Source organism: Carassius auratus, chromosome 29 (genome assembly GCF_003368295.1).
Source record: "Carassius auratus strain Wakin chromosome 29, ASM336829v1, whole genome shotgun sequence".
Taxonomy (NCBI): Eukaryota; Metazoa; Chordata; class Actinopteri; order Cypriniformes; family Cyprinidae; genus Carassius; species Carassius auratus.
In genome coordinates, this window is record NC_039271.1 from 3,237,184 (window position 1) to 3,253,105 (window position 15,922).

Sequence of the window (15,922 nt, forward strand, 5' to 3'; positions counted from 1 at the left end):
TGTCTTTAGCGTAAAGTACTTTTGAAAGGGGGAAATATTATGAAGACAATTTCAATAAAACATTTTAACTAAAAACTATACACATTTCTTATATGATTTTATTACATTGTATTATATAAATTAAGTTGTGAAAATACAATTTCTACTGTGTTGAAACAGCCTGTTCATGTTGAAAAAATACAATAATAATAAAAAATTATGCATTTTGAAAAAACTTACTAAACATCTATAAACTAAACATATATTATATTAAATCATAAATCTCATTATGCATGACAGCTGTTGCAGATGCATAAAAAAATTGGCTGCAGGTGTCAGAGATTCATGTGTAAATCTCATGCATCTCAAAGGATGCAGAAGGAGCTTCACTCAGGACTGAGGACTAATTAAGGGCAGGACACATGGCCTCAAAATCTCACCGGAGTTTCTCAGGCAGATGTTTGCTCTTGATGGCCGTCTAAACCTTTCTTTTACTGTCTTTGGTCAGACTCTTCCCAGCAGGCTTTGCGCTCATCACTCTCAGGCTTTCTGCAGGTTTGTCAACAACAGTTAACACTCGCATTGCGCAATATAAATCACGTATTCACATGTCATTAACATTAATAAACAGAACGTGTTTAATTAGAGTAACGTTACACGTTGTTATGTACATGCGAGTTTACTGTGGATGAAAGTCCAACTCCATTATAAATTCTTAGCACTTGGCAAAGACGGTTCATCACTTCATATACTTTGTGTAATTATTATTAAAATAATAAGTGGTAATTAGTCATACTCTGAAGTGCAAAGAGTCTCAAGGACGAGTTAAGCATGTGGGAAGTCTGATGACGCAAGCCGTTGTGTAAACGGTAGTTCTTTTAGTGACCGCTAGATGGTGAACTTAAACCACTTTAATTTCAGATATTCATGTGTTTCATATATATATATATATATACTGAAATAAAAATAAAATATAAAAAAAGTTTTAAGTCCTCATTCTCATTTTAATATAATTAATTTTAATTAACTGTATATGTGTGTATGTATATATATATATCCATAATGCACAACAAAATTACTAAAACTTTAATCAAAATTAAAATGTAAAATAAAAACTGATCTAATATAAATATATAATGTGGTTTTAGTATTATTGAGATGTATACTATAGAGATTGTAGATCTATGTAATAAGTATCTCAATAATACTAAAACCTCATTATATATTTATATTTTTTAATTTTATGCTTGATTACATTTCTTTTTTTATTTTAACATTAACATTTAATTAAATGTTTGTTTATTTGTATTTATTTTACCCATATGACACTAATTTGTAAATTTGTTAAATTTGTTTGTAAATTTGTTAAAAAATAATATCTGGCCATTTAGAATAAGTGAAAAACATGAAAATTTTGCTCTTCGTCTGATTTGAGCTGCTCTCAGATTAAATAATCAGACTGTAAGAGAACATGTGACACGTTTAGGACAATCTTTTCCAACCTGAGCAGCTTGAGTGACTTTTGTGTTCCACTTGTGTTAACTTTGAAGCAATCTTTTTTTTTTTTTTTTTTTTTTTTTTTTATGGTCTGTGGTGTGTAATTACGGGTCAGCGTGGGGCTGTTTGGTTTGTTTTGTGTCTGTTTTCTCTCTCAGTTGCTAAGGAACTGAGATGTGGCATAAGTTCCAGTCACACATCTGAGTTTGAGCACCTATTAGCGATCAAAGTGATTTCAGTAATGCACTGTGTTTTAATAGTTTAATTAGTGCACCCTGGAGACCAGCACATCAAATCATCAAATTAGCATCCCATAAAGACCCAAGTCAGGAGCCCGTATGAGCATGAGAAATGACTTTAAACCACTGCAGCTCCTGAGGATCACACTTACTGTTTCACATGTCAAAACATTCATTGATAACAGAGCAGTCCTTTGTGCCGCTGGCATGTCAGTTAGCAAAAAGTACATCAAAGCTATGAATATAAGTGCATCTGTGTAAATTAAATTAATGCATTTAGCAGATGCTTTTATCCAAAGCAACTTACAGTGCATTCAGGCTTACATTTTTTACCTAACGTTTTCTTTGGGAATTGAACCCACAACCTTTTACGCTGCTAACGCAATGCTCTATCACTGAGCCACAGGAACATAATAAAAATATATAACTTTATATAATATAACTTAATGACAATATAACAAATGTCAATAAATGAAACCAAATTTTCCTATTTTTTTTATTTGTTTTCCTTAATTAAAAGCACTGTTCTCTGGATTCCAGAGGCAGAGGGATTATGATTTATTGGTGGAGCTTTTTTTAGTGCGCTCCTCTTTTTACCATGTGTGCATTTGTGGTGTGTTTAGATTTTTCATCTTTCTGAGGTGGACAGAGACAGTGGTGTGTGTTGTCCTAGCATTGCACTTCTGAAAAAAGTCCCCACTGCTCTTCCTTTGGAGCTCTCTTTCTCTTTAAGACTCGAGGAGGCCTGATGTCACTTTTCAGAGATTTATTTCAATGCCTTAGTGTGCTGTGTGAGTTTGGATGGAGTTTGTTTCATGACTGGCTTTTATCAAACCCCAGGGATGCTCATCAACACACTGTTCCTGCAGAATAAACCTTCACGCGACTCAGCGGTGTGTACAGAATGCAGAAATGCTGCTATTTGTCCAGTGTTTTTTTTTTAAGAGTATATTTCAAAACACGTTCTTTTAGTGTTTTATTTCTGAGCATTTTTGGGTTTAGTGATTTGAACAGACTCCTAACATCAAGTAATAAACTCTGGTACTTCAACATCCTAAAACACATTGGAATTGTAGCAGCAAACTGATTTTTTTCTGGTTGCATAATGTAGAAATTGAGAAAGCTGTTTAGAATATGCAGATATTGAACCTCCAGCAGATACATTTTCATTCTGACACCCCTGTAGAGATCAGCATTGATTTGCAGCGCTGGGCAATAAAGGATGTGTATTGTGTACCAGTTGAAAACAACGCAGCATTGTTGACATCAGTCTCTTCATACTCAAAATCAAAAGCAATTGTAACCGAAGTGATTGCAAAGGTGTATCAGCGCCTGCATATTCCATCCAGCGAGCCCAAAGGATGTGTATTATTAGCGTATCATCAACAGGCTTTGTTGAGTCTAAACTGAGAACCACAAATGTGTACAATGGGCTTCTCTGAATGCTGAAGGAGCTGTATCAAGCCCCCCCTTATAAAAGCTGTCCAGCAAGTGAAGTAGGTGCCCTGCATAAATTATGCAAATTTAACAGAAAGGCTAACAACAGGAAGTGCAGAAACAGTGTGTTTCTCTGAGGTTCAGTACAGGCACAAGATGTGACCACATGCTTGGTCGAATTTTTTAAATACTCAGCATAATCAATTAAAACAATATGTGTAGTAATGCATTACTTTTGTGAATTTTTTCTGTAATTGAAGTACAGTTACTTCTGGTGTAATTGCATTAAATACTGTATAGAACAATTCTATATAAAACAATAATAGATTTAACATCAAGATTTAACATCAAGTGTTAAAATGTATATATTTTAATGTATCCTTCTGTCTTTAAATACTTAGGTAAGTTCAAGAATAATGTACGCTGTTTTCTATATATTATTTATTTGAAAGAATTAAAAAAGCTGTTTCAGGTCTATCCTTGTAAATATATATATATATATATATATATATATATATATATATATATATATATATATATATATATACATAAAATTAGATTACTATACTGCCCTATTACTAAAGCATCACTTAAAATTATAAAAACTACATTTGCTTTTTCTTTTCAAGCAGTCCAGCAGGTGTCAACAGTCAGCTTTCAGCATAAAATTACAATCAAATCATTTACACAGCAATGCATGCACACACACAATCCAAAAAAAACTGACTAATTACTTGTTTTTAATAATTACTTGGCTCTGAGCATATTATGAAAGGTGACCTTTACTTTTAATTTTATGTTTCATGTCTTTTTTACCGTTACTTGACAGTGCACCTCCCGTTATTTAGACCGTGAACCCGTGATTGAGAGAGTGCGCGAGACTGGTGTCTGTGGGCGGCGCGTGAACGCAGCGTCTCTCCTCGCGCGCGCTGTGATCGTACAGTGAATGAAGCTCTAGCGTGGGAAAGACGAACAGGATACGCGAGACACTGACATGGCTCCACTGTAACATCACTGGAATAGCTGTGACTGTGTTTTCAATAGATCAGATCTCCAATCCACGTCTAACTCGAGCGCGTTAAAAGCCTGAAGACGATGCGTTTGATCACAGCCAAATCACATCTGTTCATCGCGCAGCTGTGGCTCATCTGTCACACAGGTATCAAGTAAATACAGTCCTGAGTGATGGATGTGTCTTCATAGATGCTTAATGCTTCGTTTTGGGCATGAATGCATTGATGCGTAAAGTTGCATGTATCCAAAAAGCTTTATTTCCACAGGTTGTTTATGCATTTATGAATTTATTATTGATGAATGCATTATTTTTTGATGAAAGGTTAGGTTATTGCGTTAATTCTCAGCACTGCAATAACTGTTGGGGATATTTATCTCAGTCCTATATGACAATGCTTTAAAATTTATTAGACTTGAATTCATTAGAATGTCTGTTTGAACAATGTATTGGTACTTTTATATAGTTCATATAGCTTCTAATCATTATATTTTGCTTTATTTGTGGTTATTTGAGTGACTTTTTAGGTTCTTACAAGTGTGTAGTGAAAAAAACCCCAGCATTTCAATATGTTTATGAATAAATGCATTGGTTCATGCAGGCTGCCTAAATGTAATTTCCTTTGCTCTTGGCACTCGATCAGTGATATGATGGTCTTTTAATCTCTCTGTCTCTGTTCATCCTGCTGAATTAAATGTAATTTGACATGGTGGGGGAATATAAAGACGTGTGTTTGCATGGGCCTTGAGCCATCTGCATCTCTGATGCCCTGCATGCTGGTACATCACAGGTCTCTTTTGCTCAAAGTTGATCTCAGAGCTGCCACAATGCACCACTGTCTTGTCTATTTTTTTCTAAAATGTTGCCGATCTTACTCAGAAGCATTAATTATTCCATGTTTGGGAGTTCCACGGGAATCTGTGCTTCCACTGATGTGTGTTGGAGATTTGTAGAGTGCTAGTGGAACATGTTACACCCTGTTGTTGGATGTGATGGCAGGGGAAGTCTGTTTTTGTGGTGCTTTTGTCTCAGTGATGCTCATTCACCATTAATGCCAGCAGCAGGAAGAGAGAGAGAGAAAGAGAGAGAGAAAGAGAGAGAGCTTCTGCCCACCAAACACGATTGATGGATTCACACCAGGGTTACCCCGCCATGTATCCAAACTATATAACCACAGCATGGGTGGCGATCTGGAAAATGTGGTTTAGTTTCTCTTGATCAAATGACTGACGGTGAAAGATTGATTTTTATTGATTCGCCTGCACAATCCAAACCATTTCATTATTAGATGTTATCTGAAACTGACAGACATTAACAATCAGTTGTCATACTTTGTGACACATAACAACTGTGTAATATATTATTGAAAATAAGCTTTGATTCCCATTCATTATCAGTTAAAGATCATAAAATATGTAATCTGTAATAGTTTGAATGTGTTCATATATATATATATATATATATATATATATATATATATATATATATATATATATATATAATTTAGATTTTGCATGCTTTGGTTTGTTGGTATTTGGCACCAGAAGCCTGAACGTTTTTCCAAAGTTACTTGATACCAAAGAATGTTCAGAGAGGACTTATTTAATACATGTACATCGCACATTTGTACATTATTTTTCCTGTTTTAATCTTCTACATTTTTGTAAAAAACACTAAGTATACACATTAAATGCATAAAATGATCATTTAACCACTTCTATAACAATGCATATTAAATCGCTAAATAAATAGCTATAATGAATGTTTAAAGTAGAAAACATTTCTCATATCTTTTGTTATTAACGTCAAAAGCTGTGCATCCAGTCAAATGATCAGTATGTCATGGTAACTTATGCTTTTACATTGTATTAACTCATCAAAATAAGTCAAGCTATTTATTTATATAAGATTCAACTAAAATTGTAAAGTCAGTTTGATATAATTTAAGTTAAAATGACTTAAACAACCAAGACTGAACTTAAGTCTTCAAGTTGAAATTGTTGGAAATGCAGTGTGGCATTTTAATGCAAACTACTGTGATTTGGTAGAAGTTTGTCAAATGAAACAGCTGCATAAGGGACAGATTGTGTTACCAACAAAACTAGACAACTAAGAAGAAAATACAACCCAGAATACATTTAAATAGAAGTCCACTCACAATGAGGATAAAAATGGCTTGCCAACCACAGTGTGTTTTTATGTGAATTATTCATGACAATGAGAGCATGAAGCCATTTAAATTGAGGAGACGTTTAGAAATCCAAATGATTCATTTTCTTATTCAGCCTGTTATGTTAATCGTTTTGTGAATTATTGCGCCTGTGGATTTCCTGAACCCAAAACCCTTTGAGAACCATTGCTCTATTTATACTTTTTCATAAATAAATAAATCTGTGTTAAATCCACGTTAATTATTGATGATTATGGCCTATCTTAAATTCAGCATTCGTAGCATAAAAAACAACTCCGCTGAGTTTTGTATATTGGGACATGAATAGGTGAGATTTTTAAATCACTTCCTTCAGATTTCAGCAGTGAAACACTGAATCCACCTTAAACACACAGGGCAAACTGTTACAGGTCAGAGTCGTGTCAGATAATGAGCAACACCAGTGCAGACTCGTGTCTGTTGAGTGTTAAACAGCTCTACTCTGTGTCTAATGCAGCCTCAGGAAATATTGCTTGTTCTGTCATCGTATAAATGGAGACTTACATAATGAACAGAGGTATTCTAGATATTAAATGTGCATTGGTTTTAATCAACCTGAGAAGTTTTGTGCTGAAACTGATGCTATTAGTTTAGGAAAGAGCATTTTTATAGCTTAATACAGAATTGAATTTCCTGAGAATTTACCCATACTCAGGCCATCCAAGATGAAGATGAGTTTGTCTGTTCATGGAGTGGTGTGGATTACTTGTTTTTATGGATGGTCTGAGAGAGCTGAAATGTTCATTTTGGGGTGAACTGTTCCTTTAACTTGGTCAAAACAACATACTAGCAGTTCTTTCTCCTGAGAAAAGCTATTCAGTGCAGAAACACACTCTTGTAAAGAGGACAAATTGCAGACACTGAGATGGCTAGCCATCTTATTTCCATTTTTCCAAGTGGTTGCATTGCTTCCCAATGTGTTTGAATTAGATTGAAGTCGTTTTGGATATTTACACCATGCCGAGTATCGCTTTCATCGACTGAGGTTGGGGTTTATGCATGTGGATGTCACATTTTTAAGCCTTTTGATGCAAAATTCATTAATAGCATGCTCTTCTCATGAGAATATGAGACTTTATACCCGAGATATAAGTGCAGTTTTTATACCCATTTATTAATGGTATTTCTGGCAAAATCTCACACCTGTCACATGCTTAACTTAAGCAGATTCTTTCTTTTTATTTTCAGTCCAAAATAGTGTTGACATTCAGAGAAAAGATTTATTAAAGCCTGTTTCTTGATTTTCTCCGTAAGCATCCACAGATTTTCTTCTTATCTGTAGTCTGTTTGTTTAGAGAGGAGACACAGAACTGTAAAAACCGTGAAAATGAGGCTGAACGCTGAAGGAAAACACAGATCTCTTGCTCTTGACCTCAGGATGTGGAGCTGGAGCTCTAGTAAACCGCTGACAGTGTGCTGAACTCATTAAAGGCATTTGGCTCAATCCAGCGGACGGACAGTGAGGTGAGGAAGGAAAGCTTTTCCCGGATCTGACCTGGTGTCCAAGGAGTTTCCGTTGGCACGTCCTAAAAGTGAATGTAGAGCATCTCCTGCTTGGATGTGCTGCGACCAGCACTGTGTGTTTTCAGTCATTCGCTCTCACACTCCTAAAAACTAAAGGTTCCGGAAGTGGATTTTCACAGTGATGCAACAGCAGAACGATATACGGTTCCTCAAAGACTTTTTCAGTCAACAGTTGTTAAAATAATCTTTTTTGAACATTTCAATTATCAAAACGACCGTTTTCTGCTTTAAAGAACCTTAAAAGATTTCATGAATGTTAAAGGTCCCTCATGGAACTATAGAGTTCAGTAAAGAACCTTTATTTTTAAAAGTGCATGTTGATAACATTAATCTTTTTTTGCTGTCAAATGTATTTACTATAGTTCTATTAGGTTTTATGTAAAATGATTTGGGTCGCATGAGTAAGTGTAGTCTCACAGAAAAGTATTGTTTCTCTGTTTTACAGTATTACTGCACTTTGGTACAAAACTTCACATACCGCTTCAGCAGATAAAGGATTAGGTTGACTAGTTTATCTTTTTTCTTTTTCTTATATCTGTCAGTTTCATTTTTATCTCCTGTGCTCAAATTAGTGCACTGACGCACACACACACACACACACACACACACACACACACACGCAAGTAATTTACTAGTTATACAAGTGTAAAAAGCTTATTTTTTCATCTTTGGTCAACAGGGAGATCTCACAACAGAGCCAAGGATGTTATGTTTACAAAAGTATCCTTAAAAAATGAATGAGGTTAGAAAGCCCCACGACAGCAACACAACCTTGGTTTTGTTTTCTCCAGTGTCTTATAAAAACCTGTTTATTCTGTTTAAATGTAACTTTACTGCTCTGCAGTGATGCAGACAAATTAATTGACTAAAAGTTGGATGATTGCAAATGTGACTTCATCTTAAGAGGAAGGAAGAGAACCATTGAATACATTTTATTTGACTTTATTAAAAAAATTATTTTGTGTTCTACAAAAGAAATAAAGTCATTCAGGTTTGGAATAACGTCTAATGATGGCAAAATTAAAATTTTTGGTCATCTACTCTTTAAATTGATACATCACCAAACCATGGAAATCAATGGCTGCCATCAACTGTTTAGTACCAATGTTTTTCAAAATATCTTCTTTTGTGTTCAACAACTGAAAAAAAACGTATACAGTTCTGGAACAACTTCAGGTTAAATAATGACCGAATTTTCATTTTTGAGTGAACTATCCCTTTAAATTCTCATCTAGGCAAGTAAATATGGATTATATTTCAGGATGAAAAATTGGTCGTATTATAGCAAAGTTTTAAACTTTTCTGTCTTCAATTATTTTCCAACTCTTGACCTTGGGGATCCAAATATAATCTGTGCCTTTGGGAACACGTCATAATTAAATGAACAACTGTGGACAGTGAATTTAGGCTATGACTCTTGGTTTCCATGTGTCCAACAGGTGTTCTTCATCATATGAGAGCATCGCCAGACACAAAGCAGTTCACAGGCTGTTTCATCCAGGCGAGGGGGGATGTTATTTAGTGTGGGGACTCAGATTTTTGTTGTTGTTCTTGAGTTAGAAACACGACGTGCTGGCTGGCTTCCCTGAGACTGTTCTGAATCTTTCCCAGCCGAAGCTTTGACTGTGAGCGAGTGACTGCAGTCAGGCTGTAGTAAACAACTTCTGCCTGCCAGATAGCTCTCATTCATGAAACTCTGCACTTAAAGAGTAGATTCAGAACTTTTTACTTTTAATATGGAAACTTTATAAAAGTTCTGACTTCTTCCACCACGCAGTGCCATTTCTTCCATATGACAGTGACATTAATAGTTAAAGTGAGTCAGGGAGCAACTTTTACATGTCAAACAATTTGTTTTTTGCCATTTATGTGAGAATTTTACATAAACATTTTTGTTATTATTATATGAAATGATTACATAAAATATAATGATTGCTTTTTGATTGCAACATCATGTAAAAAATTTATATATTTTTTAAAATAGTAATCATAAGTAAAGCTATAATAATAATAATTATTATATGAAATTATTACATTAAATATATTGATTAAATTCCAAACGAGAACGGTTGTATGTAAACAATGCAGATAAGTTAATAGTTTTAAATATTTAAAATAATTGTGAATATTGTATCAATTAAATATCTTATTACTTTTAAACATATTGATTATTTTCATTTATTTTAATGAATTTAATTTGTTTTGTATAGAAACGCATCATTTCCAGGGGTCATAATGACAGTAATTTGGATGAGACGTGAACATAGATGTAATTACTGCTGTTTGTTTTAAAAAATGTCTAATAGTTTAGTTTATCTGGGAAACTTTCTTGTGGAGGATGCAGTGAGAATGCAGGATGTGAAATGGATGAGGGGTCCAGTAAAGAGCTTATTTTATTGGTGATAGACTCATTAACATCTAACTGTGAGCAATTTTAATCTAATTTGTCACAGGCTTTTCTCTCAGTGCCTGTGAAATGGAGCCGAGCCAAAGAAGCTCAACAGCTTTAGTGGGGCGCAGGTCGCTGTATGATACTGTTCCTGTGAAACGGCCCGGGATTCTGTTTTACGAGCCGAGCTAAAGAGCTTCTTCCACTCACAGTTTCATCATCCGGCCGACTGGGATTTAAACCACACAAACGTCAAACACAAAGCCTGTTTTTAAAAAAGGAAGTGTCTCAAACGGGTGTTTTAACATGTTTTACCACAAGAATAGTGTATAGAATAGAATAAGAATAGTTTATATAAAATTAAAAATAAATATAACAAATGTTGTTTATTTTATATTCTAAAATCATAATTTTTATTATAATTTATTATTTCTATTAAATATATAATATTGTGAGGATAGGTGGTTTGAAAAAAAAATATATATATAATTTTATTTGTAATTTTATTTTTTTTTTTAATTTTTTTTTACTGTTTCTTGGGAATTTATTTGGACCAGGAATTTATTTGGTTAGGGGGGTCAGCCTGTTAAAATGCTAAAATGCTAAAATGCTCTTTAGCTGACTTTAACATGCATCATCAGTTTTCATCTGATCCACACACTGACTCTTGGACTTTTTTTGGCTAGTTTAGCTGGTTACAGTTTGGTATATGTGCTGGTAGTTTTCCTACCTTTTTATTTTCAATGTTGGGTAAATTATTCCTTTAAATCCCATCAAAACATTTGAAGTTGTTGTTTCTCAGAGGTTATGGCTATAATCCAGACACAACTGTGTGTGTTTGAGCTCATTTGTCCTTTCATCTCCACTTTCCCTTGTACAGCCGTGACACGTGTGTGTTTAGATGTGTCTGGCAGGTGTCCTCACAGTCTCACACACACACATTTGACACCAAACACCAGCACACACACACACATACTCATCAGACAGTAATGAAAAACGCCCAGTCAGTCTGTCTTACAGTGATAATAATGACCTTTCCCTCATCACACTTTAATTTACAGATATTTATACCTCAGTCACTCGAGAGTGAGTCAGAAAGGAAAGACCGCTTTAATCTGATGACATCAGTTTGAAAGTATAACTTGCTGTAACATCCTATCAATCCCACAGCAATGCACTACACATATATACCACATAGCAACATCCTAGCCACCATAATGCAATGCACTGTATATACCACTCCTCATCAACCACATTGCAACGGCCAACCAACTACATAAAGCACTATATATAGCACTTAGAACACATTAGCAACTCCATAGCAATGCCCAAGCAACTACATAATAATGCAATACACTTAGGCCCCGTTTACACTAGTGCATTTTCCACTGTTTTATTTACATTGAAACGCAACCCCAGAGTTTTCAAATTAAAAACGGCGTCAGCAGCATTTTCAAAAGTCTCTGTTTTCGAACGTGGAAAAAGCTGGAGTAGTGTAAACGATAGGCGTAACTGTAGCAAAATTCATGCCTTTTAAAACGAAAATGCACTAGTGTAAACACGGCCTTAGAACACCTTACCAAAAACATAGCAAAATCCTAGCAATCACATAATAATGCACTATGTTGCACTTAAAACACCTTAGCAAGCACATAGCAATGTCCCGTAGTGAAAACATAGCAATACACCATATATACCATCCCATAGCAATTTTTTTTAACAACCTACCAACCACATAGCAATGCCTTAGCAGCTTCGTAAAAATGCACTAAATATACCAATTAAAACAACTTACAACCACATAGCAATGCACTATATAACACCCTAGAAACCACATAGGAGCACGGTGGCAACTTTTGCATGTGCAAAACTCAACAATCTACAGATAATTACTGTTTTATTTATTTATTTATTTTGTGGTTTCTCTTAACGCTCTGCTTTATGTGTTTGTTTGGTTCTAAATGAACAGTGCATTGACTCCAGCCCTCCTCATCTTTCTCGTTCCAGATCTGTCTGTGTCGTACCTGAGAGGTCAGCGCAAATTCGCTGAGGACGTTGACTGGTCTTACACAGGTGGGTTCACCGTGAACAAACGCCCTTGTTGTGTGCTTTTCCCCAGACTCCAGTGTGGCAGAGCACTGGCTTCAACCCAAACACCTTAAATGTTTTTCTCCTGTGAGCGAGATACAGGGATAAGGTAGCAGGAGATGGAAGTGAATAATGACGGATCAATGTCTGTTCTCCATCAGAAACGACGGCAGTGAGTCGACCACTGACCTGCCAGTGCAGAGATTAGCTGAAAGTCTGAGACACTTTAAGACACTCGAGTCTTTCAAAAGAGTAAGTGTTATTCAGGATTGTTGGAGGGCCTTGACATGTGGCTTTTAAACCAAGCCGGAGGACACTTGAATGGGATTGACAGTGTTCTGCCAGACATATTGTTCAAAATATATTACTTTTTGTTTGTAACGCACTTTACGCAATCCATGTTTCAGATCAGCTTCGGGAGAACATCATGTCTTGGTTTCTTAAAGAGATGATCAGTGCTGTCTTGTTGAAACTGGGGCTAGTCTGCATAGAGTCAAATGTTACTGTCTTTTGAAAACTTGTTTGTCTGACTGTGAAGAGTAGGATACGGACTCTCTCTTTGTGTGTGTGTGTGTGTGTGTGTGTGTGTGTGTGTGTGTGTTCACTGAGTCAAAACTAAATGAATTACCATGTGAAAGAATGCATGCTTGTGAGGCACAGCGCAAACCTGTGGAGAAAGAGAACGAAACACGCTCCTCTATTTTAACTCTCATTGTTTCACGTAAACCCTTCTCGCCACAATCAGAAGTTGTTCAAGCTTGAATACTAGTTTGTTCATAGACCCCCGGTTCTTCATCTGACAGTCCCACTGTGACTCTGTAATGCTTCACTGTCCCTCCTGGTGTGTGGGAAATGTCTGTCTTGGTTCATGTTTTATTTGTCTGTTTATTATGCACTAATTGTGAAAATGTTCAACAGTGCAGTGCCCCATATCAGTTGAATTTTTCCACAGCATCTTGTTTCTCTCCCCAGATCCTCACTGACAAATTTTAATGTGTATGTATATATGTAAGAGCACCTATTATGCTATTTTTAAATTACCTTTCATGCAGTGTATTTAAATATATTAATAAATACATTTTCATTTAGAAATAGCTAGTCAATTTAAAAAAGAACAGGCAGGTAACACTTGAGTTAAATGTGAAATTATAAAGTGGCAGGACTGTATAACGTACTCCAATAAATGTTTTACGTACAACTTCATTTTTAACAAACAATTTTTGCAGTGTAGCCTTCATAATTTTTACATTTCATAGGTAAAGCAAATCACAAGTAATTTTTACTTTCATTTCATTTAATATTTCATGTAATATGTGCTTAATATGGCATTCCAAATCAGTCATTTATGAGGTTCATTTTTAATCGGCATGCAGTCATGTTAACGACTCAAGTTACTCGGACTCGAGCTGCATGCATTTATTTGTTGAATTATTACATATTAACTATGAGTATTATCCGAATATATATTAATATATATATATCTTCTATAATATATCTTATAAACTTATTTATATTATTTAAAATAAAGTTTTAAAGAAATATGTTAAATATAAAAAAATCACTAAATGAATGCAGCTAATTATTTGTTTAAATTGTCATTTTTATGTATATATAATTTAATATATAAAAGGTAAAAAAAATCATTTGCAACATTTATCGTATTAACGTTACATGTACCTGTATTTGTATAAAATGATATTCAATAAAATAAAACAAATAATATATAAAATTGTTAAACTATTTAAATATTATACTATATATTTTATTATTTTGTATTATATTGTAGCCTACTATTCAGTTGCTCACCATCAGAGAAGGTAGATGCTCCTTTATGAGTCTGTAGTTAGTCCACAGACATTCACACAGGTTGTTCGCTTTACTTCTCCCCTTTACTAACCTCCTTCTGTGGAAAGAAGTTCATTCACATGCGTCATAGGCCAAACTTATCTGTTATTTCAGCTTCTGATCGTGAGTGATCTGACCCCACGTGCTGTTAGAAAATTAGAAATATTCAAAATCTCAGAGTAGCCCAGAGGTCTCAAAATCATCCTTTAAATTACTTTTGGCTCTGTGATTATGCCGCATCCACAGACTAGCAGTTTCCATAGCAGCAGCGCTTCTCTTTGATTACAGCATATCCGTGTGTGTGTGTGTGTGTGTGTGTGTGTGTGTGTGTGTGTGGCAAGCCATTTTAATCTTTAAAATGTACTAGTATCTATTTTGATGGTAATAAAGAAGTATCTAATAAATAAGAAGTAGTATCTAATGAATATGTACTCCTATCTAATGACTCTTTTAAAAAGTTACTAGTAACAAAGTAGTATCTAATGAATAAGTGCTAGTAACTAAAGAATGAACACTAGTAGCTAATCCCCTAACAATGGTTATTGCTAGTAGCCAGTTATTGCTAGTAGCTAATAAAATTAACAATGGTTATTGTTTATTGCAGTTAAATCAGGATAACCATAAATTTACCTTGGTTTTGCTACACTAACCATAGTTTAACCATGGTGTTTGTAGTAAAACTGTGGTTATACAAATGGTAATCAGTCTGCCAAGAAAACTTTTACTATAATAAAAACATGGTGAATTTTTGCTATAGCTAAAAAATATGCATTAGCTAAAGAATACGCAGTAGTAGATAATTTAATAATTACTGCTAGCTAATTAATAAGTGGTAGTAGCTAAAAAATATGCGCTAATAGCTAATGAATAAGCACTAGTAAATAACGAATAAATGCTAGTAGCTACAAATAAGCATGAGTGACTAATGAAAAAATGCTAGTAGCTAATGAATAAGCAGCTAATGAATAAGCGCCAGTTGCTAACATAACTGATGAATAAGCACTAGTACTCAATGGAAAAGATACTAGTAGCTAAAATATAAGTTCTTCGTAGCATGAAACTAGATGCTAGTATATTATGAGTATTAAATGTTAAAATGGCTTGCCATAGTGTCTGCTGGATCCAGATGCACACCGCTGTATCCTGACAGACTCATAGTTCAAAATGCTGTTTTCCTGTTGATGTCTATCCATCTGTCAGGCTGATTGCAGACATTTGTCGATATTTAAGTACCTAGCGGATGCGGTTCTGCTGTCCTCACATGGTGGACGTGATCTTTTATAGCCTGTTAGGGACGTGTTAATTATGTTGTAGCTTAAGAGGGTGATGAATTGCCACACAGGAGCTGAAAGTGAAATCACTGTGAAAATATACACTCTAATCATCCTTCCAGGGAACATTAGATCTGCTAATTCAGATTTAGTGTCTAAAAGACACATCCTCGTGGACACTTTTAATCAGTTGGGTTTATGCCTTTGTTTGATATTTTTGGCCTTTTTATTTGAAGTAAACAACAGAGAAAACAGGAAAATTTCTGTAGAAGAAGATCAGGAAAATACTGAAATACAAATTTGATTACTAAGCCTCAGCTCTGGCATATGCTTTAATAAAATACATCAAATAAATATTAAGATATTAACTATAGATTTTTGGCTCTTTATAGGAAATATAATGCAGAAAAAAACTTCTAGTTATATTATATT

At 34.7% G+C, this 15,922-nt stretch overlaps 1 protein-coding gene across 2 annotated transcripts in view; it reads left to right on the forward strand.

Moving 5' to 3' along the window:
- Nucleotides 1-4,058: 4,058 nt before the first annotated feature.
- The window catches only part of LOC113047870 (receptor-type tyrosine-protein phosphatase zeta-like), a 30,459-nt gene continuing 18,595 nt past the window's right edge, over nucleotides 4,059-15,922 (forward strand). The window contains exons 1-2 of one of the 2 annotated variants that reach the window (XM_026209215.1): nucleotides 4,059-4,311; nucleotides 12,294-12,359. In XM_026209215.1, coding sequence (XP_026065000.1) covers nucleotides 4,248-4,311; nucleotides 12,294-12,359 — 130 coding nt within the window. In that variant the 5' untranslated portion in view covers nucleotides 4,059-4,247. The remainder of the gene's footprint in view (nucleotides 4,312-12,293; nucleotides 12,360-15,922) is intronic. The other variant, XM_026209214.1, reaches the window with a different exon arrangement.